The sequence below is a fragment of the Gracilinanus agilis genome, chromosome 2 (assembly GCF_016433145.1).
Source record: "Gracilinanus agilis isolate LMUSP501 chromosome 2, AgileGrace, whole genome shotgun sequence".
Taxonomy (NCBI): Eukaryota; Metazoa; Chordata; class Mammalia; order Didelphimorphia; family Didelphidae; genus Gracilinanus; species Gracilinanus agilis.
The window spans coordinates 266532279-266538239 of record NC_058131.1 but is presented as its reverse complement, the minus strand read 5'-3'; the positions used below and the strand labels follow the sequence as shown (position 1 = coordinate 266538239).

The 5961-nt window shown below is 41.8% G+C and overlaps 1 protein-coding gene across 7 annotated transcripts in view; it reads right to left on the bottom strand.

Annotated features, from left to right (window-relative positions):
- Positions 1–1178, bottom strand: part of TPD52L2 (TPD52 like 2) — a 34100-nt gene extending 32922 nt beyond the window's left edge. For all 7 annotated transcript variants that reach the window (XM_044663884.1, XM_044663885.1, XM_044663886.1 and 4 more), the window contains exon 1: positions 1056–1178. In XM_044663884.1, the coding sequence (XP_044519819.1) occupies positions 1056–1074 (19 nt within the window). In that variant the 5' untranslated portion in view covers positions 1075–1178. The remainder of the gene's footprint in view (positions 1–1055) is intronic.
- Positions 1179–5961: the final 4783 nt, after the last annotated feature.

Sequence of the window (5961 nt, the reverse complement as noted above, 5' to 3'; positions counted from 1 at the left end):
GAGAGAGAGAGAGAGAGAGAGAGAGAGAGAGAGAGAGAGAGAGAGAGAGAGAGAGAGAGAGAAAGTGAAGATATTGTGGGACAGGAGACCTGAGAGAGTTGGAAGCAAAAGGGTGATAAAAATGAGATTAGGGAACAATGAATGTAATTCCTTAGTTAATACTTGATGAATTAAATGTCTAAGGGGCCACTCCCAGAGGCCTGAGAAGGAAGAGGTGAAGACACCAAAGGAGAGATCCAGCAGGAGCTCTTGCTGGAAAGTTGCTAAGGAAGGGGTTCAGAGAGACTGGATGGGAATTAGAATAGGGGTAGAGGGTTGAAAAAGAAGGGAAACGATCAAAGAGGATCCCAGACAACAGATGGAAGATGTTCCTTGTTGTTTTAAGAATCAGATTCAGAACACAAAAGAGACTGTCCTATCCAATCTGCTTATTTTGCAAATGGAAAAATTGCAGAGAAACTTGCTTCCTAAGGTACTACTAAGAGGAGAAACTAACTAAAAACATCCAAGTCCTCTCATTCCAAAGCCAGTGTTCTATTCTGGGCTACTTGAAAATTGGGAGTGGTGGGGAGCAATCGGTCTATTCAGAGAAATAAGAGCTAGAAAGGATGGGATGACATTAGACAGGAGAGGGCGCCAAGGGTATACAGAGGACCGACAGGTGTGTGTGTGTGTGGGGGGGGGTGTTCTAAGACAGGAATCCAATAGAAGAGACCAAGGAAGGAGGCTAAGGAAAGACCTACCAAGGGGATGGAGACCAAGGAAAGATAGGGAAGGGCACATATTGGGGGAGACTGGGAGAGCCAATGAGGGTCACATTTGGAGGGTCAGCATACATGCCAGGGAGCCAAGGGAAGGAACGAGGGTGATGGGCGGGTACCTGGACAGAGTGCCCTGGTGCAGGAGATACAGGACAGCTAAGAGAAGTTAGGGCTAGAAGGGGCTGGGGGCGGAGCCCGGGGGCGGGCTGGTTCAGAGGCGGGGCCGTGAGGCCTGTCCGTCAGTCAGTCGGTCGGTCAGTCAGTCAGTTCCTTCTCTACCCCAACCCCCACTACCTTGGCTGGCGGGGTCCATATCCGGGCCGTATACGAGACGAGGGCCAAGGCCAAGCTCGTTGTCTGTCTCTTCCAGTCGGCGTCCAGAAGACTCAAAGCCGCTGCAGCCGCCAACACTGCACGTAATCCCAGTCGCGGCCACTCACTTCCCCTGAGGGGGGCCCTCCCCTCCCAGCTAAGCTTTGGCCCCGCCTTACCTAGGAGCTATCCAATGAGAGCATCCTCCGACCACGTCCACACGCAAACTCCTCCCTTCTGATAGGCGCCGGCCCGGTCACATGACAGGGTACAAGTAGGTGGGGTTTGGGGGAGTCCAGCCCAGTTCGGGTTCACCATTGAGATAAGCTTGCTCTGGGATAGAAGGGCAGGAAGGAGTCAAGACTAGGGGAGTATGGGGAATCGGAGGACTCCATACTGTTGGGTTGCGTCTGCAATTACCTCTTCGACTGCGGTCGGGCTGCCACCGCCTTCGCCTTAACTTTAGCCTCACTATCTCATTTTGCTTTGTGTCTGATTCGGCCTTCCTCCAGTTCCCACCAACCTGAGTACTACCCCGGCAAATCCCACTGCGAAGCTGTTCTGAAAGTTTCCCAGACTTCCCCTCCGGACTCTCCTCCCTCCTTTACCGCCTCCTGTTTCGGTTTACGTTCCCCAGGTTCCCTGCTAGGATCCACACCTTGTAAACCCCCTTATTAATCCCTTGCGTACCTATTACTCTCAACCTTGGCAATCGGCTTGGTAATCTTTCAATTCTATGAGGATTTTTGGGCTGCCGCTGCTAAGAAATGGAAGTTATTTTTAATTCAGTCCAACAAACAGCGTTAGCTCCTGGAGGGCAGGGACTGTTTTTCCATTAGTTTCTCCACCACAGTAAACTTGCACGTTTTTGTTCAATCATTCACTCCCACCTCCTCTAAGGAACACGCCAGCCCCTTCGATTGGATTTTCTTGGCAAAGATACTGTAGTGGTTTGCCATTTCCTCTTCCAGGGAATCGCCTTTTGTCACACTCTCCACTATGACCTGCCCAACTCGCATAACCATGCATAGTTTCGTTGAGCTACACAAATACCCTCCTGCCGCCTCTGCCATGTCAAGGTAGTGATCCAAGAGGGAAACTTGCACATAGTAGGTGCTTAACAAAAGCTTTTTGGATTGAATTTGAACTGAGTACAATTTTGTGCAAGGTCAAGAGGTTGCATGGATCAGTAGATAGAGAGCTCAACCCTCAGAGTCAAGAAGATCTGGTTTCGAATCCAATATCTGACATACTTGCTAGGTGACTTTAAACAAGGCATTTAACCCCTCAGTGCTTTCAGCATCTCTGAGCAAATGTAGAGTTGCACCAGTAAAAGGAGTTTCCTATACGGACTTTCCTATAATAATGAAATCATAGTTTTGGTTTAAAAAAAAAAAAAAAAGCACAAAGGCACTGTACTTGAGGTTAGGAAATTTCTTTGTAACTCAGGAAAAGTTGTGTAACCTCTCAATTTCTTCCTCTGAAATAAGGGCCATACTATTCATCTTACTCCACAGGGTTGCTTTGAAAAAAAGAAGTATAGGAGTTCATTTACATGAAAGTGAAAAGTTTTAGCATAGAAAAATTAATATAACTAGAGAAGTGGTCAAATGACAAAAAAGCAATCTCTATATCAAAATTTCCTGATAAGGGTTTGATATCTAAGATGTAGCAACCAATTAATGTGTTGTTTTTCAATTAATGTGTATTGTAACCAAAAGTCATTAACCACTAGATGAGTGGTCAAAAGATATGAACAGAGTTCTCAAAAGAAGAATTGCAAACTCAACAATATGAAATAATGCTCCATATCATTGGTAATAAGAGAATACATATCAAAATAACCCTGAGGTTTCATGTCATCATCTGCAAATTAGTAAATATGACAAAAGATGGGAATAGTGGAAGGATTTTGGAAAGATAGGCACATGGGCAAATGTTGGTCAATCAATCAGTAAACATTTATTAAGAAGCACTTGCAAGGGCAGCTGGGTAGCTCAGTGGAGAGTCAGGTCTAGAGACAGGAGGTCCTAGTTTCAAATCCGGCCTCAGACACTTCCCAGCTGTGTGACCCTGGGCAAGTCACTTGACCCCCATTGCCTACCCTTACCACTCTTTCACCAAGGAGTCAATACACAGAAGTTAAGGGTTTAAAAAAAATAAAAATAAAAAAATAAAAAAAGAAGCACTTGCTATTCTTCAAGCACCGTACTAAGCTCTGGGGGTACAAAAAGAGGCAAAAGACAGTCCTTGACCTCAAGGAACTCAGAATCCAATGGAGGAGAAAACAAGGTAACAAATACTGTGCATACAAACAAGATAAATAGGAAATCATGAAAAGAAGAAAGGCACTTGAATTGAGGTGTTCAGAAAGGCTTCTTGTAGAAGATGGAATTTTTAGTTAGAACTTAAGAAGGCAGAGATGAAGAAGCATTCTAGACATGGAAGATAGCTAGAGAAAATTCCCAGAGCTAAAAAATAAAGGGTTTTGTTTGTTTGTTTTTGTGGAACAGCAAGGAGACCAAAGCTACTATATAGGAAAAAAATGTACTCAGTACTAAAGGATAAAAAGACTGGGAAGCTAAGTTGTGAAGGGCTTTGAATGTCAAACAGGATTTTATATTTGGTCCTGGTAGTGATGGCAGCCACTGGAGTTTATTGAAGTGGGAAGGGGTCACAAAGATCACTTTTGTAGCTAAGTGGAAGATGCTGGATTTGTGAATCACTATAACCATTTTAGAAAGTAATTTGGAAGTGTGCAACTAAAGTGACTAAAATGTCTACCTTTTGAGATTTCATGGCTAGGCTTATACTCCAAGGAGGCCAATGACAAGCGGAAAGTCTCCATACACAATAAAATTTATAGTTGTACTTTTTAATGTAGCAAAGAACTGGCAACAAAGTAGATGCCCATCAGTTGAGAAATGGCTAAACAAATTATGCTGCATTATTGTAATGGAACATTATTGTACTGTAAGAAATTATGAATATGAAGGTAGCAAAAAATGGAAAGATCTACATAAACTGATGAAGAATGAAGAAAACAATGTATACAATAACTACAACAATGTAAACAGAAAGAACAAGCACTAAAAGAAGTAAATGTGAAAATTAGAGGGAATAAGAATAATCAAAAGACAGTCTTACCCTACTCCTTTGCAGAGCTGGAAGGTCCACGATTGTGGTACATTGGTACCACATGAATATACATAAAGATACATGAATGTGGTACATTTCAGACCTTTCTTTTAATATATTGATCAATTTCATTGATTTTTTCCTCTATTCTTTCTTTTATTCTTCTTTTAAAAATAGTTTTTGTTATGGAATATAATTCTCAGAGGAGAGGGGAAGGGATGAGGGGGGAAATTTTGGTGATATAAAAAAAAAGACCAATAAAAACTTATTTTAAAATTAAAAAATAGTAGTTCCATTAAGAAAAATGGAGTTCAAGGGGGCAGCGAGGTGGCTCAATGGATGAGAGCCAGGCCTGGAGATGGGAGATCTTAGATACCTGATGGCAAACCTATGACACATGTGTCAGCACTGACACACATAGCCATTTCCGATGACACATGGCCGCATGCGGCCACATACGGAGAAGTATGGGGTCACATGCTAAGGATGAAACATTTGCTGTAGTGAAGTGTAGACACTCTATGCCGGAGGTCTGTAGGCCAAAGCAATGGTCACTAAGCAGGTAAGTTAAATAATTAGTTTTTGGTTTATTAAATACAGTTATATATTACAATTATACATTTTTGTTATTTAAACTATAAATATCATGAAATTATGTTTTTTTCTCGAAGTGACACACCATCCAAGTTATGCTCAGTTTTTTGGCGAATTTTGACACACCTACCTCAAAAGGTTGCCCATCACTGTCCTAGATTCAAATCTGGCCTCAAACACTTGGGATTTTTGGTGACCCAAGTAAGTCATTTAATCCCAGTTGTCTAGCCCTTACTTCTCCCTCTCTTCTGTCTAAGTAGATTCTATTCTAAGACAGAAGGTAAGGAGAGAGAGAGAGAGAGAGAGAGAGAGAGAGAGAGAGAGAGAGAGAGAGAGAGAGAGAGAGAGAGAGAATGGAATTCAGACAAGATAATAGAAGAGGGTTTTTTCCATTTATTTTTTAAATGGAGGTAAATGGGAGAAAGCAAATGCTTGATAACTCAATAATTGAAAATAACTATAACTCACTTTTTAAAAATAGAAATGTAAGAGGAGGAGCAGGTTTTGTGAAGATGATTTATTTCAATATATTGAATTTGAAGTGCTAGCATCATCTAGGTGCAGATGGAAAATGGAAATGCAGGAATAAAGCTCAGACAAGAGAGATCAGTATCAGAGTTACAGATTTAGAATTCTGCATAGAAATATTCTTTGAAGCCATTGTAGTAGATAAAATCACCAAGGAAATTAATATTGAGAGGTAAAAGAAAAGTGCAAAGGAAGAGCTTTTGAGGATACTGCATTTAGGGACTAAAAGGAAAAAAAAGAAAAAAATGAACCAGATAATTCCCATTTCATCTCTGCTGCTTGGAGTCCCTAACTCCATTTAAGGTTCCGCTCAAGTGCTGCTTCCCAAAGGTCTTTTTTGATGACCCACAGTTGTCAGTGTTTTCTCTCCCAAATTATATTTTTTGCGTCCAGCCAGGCAAGGCTTGGACCTACATTTTCATTCAGTATAGGAAGCTTGCTTGTAAGAAAATCTGTCTGCTCTGTCCATGAAGATCTGGAACAGCTCTGTAATTTAAGTAGTCTTAGAGTTTTCTTGGGGCATTGAATGGCTAAGTGATCTACCTAATATGTATAAAAGGTGGAGCTTGAACTTAGACCTTCTTGGCTCTAGGGCTAGCTCTCTATCCAAGTTACTAGATGGCTTTCT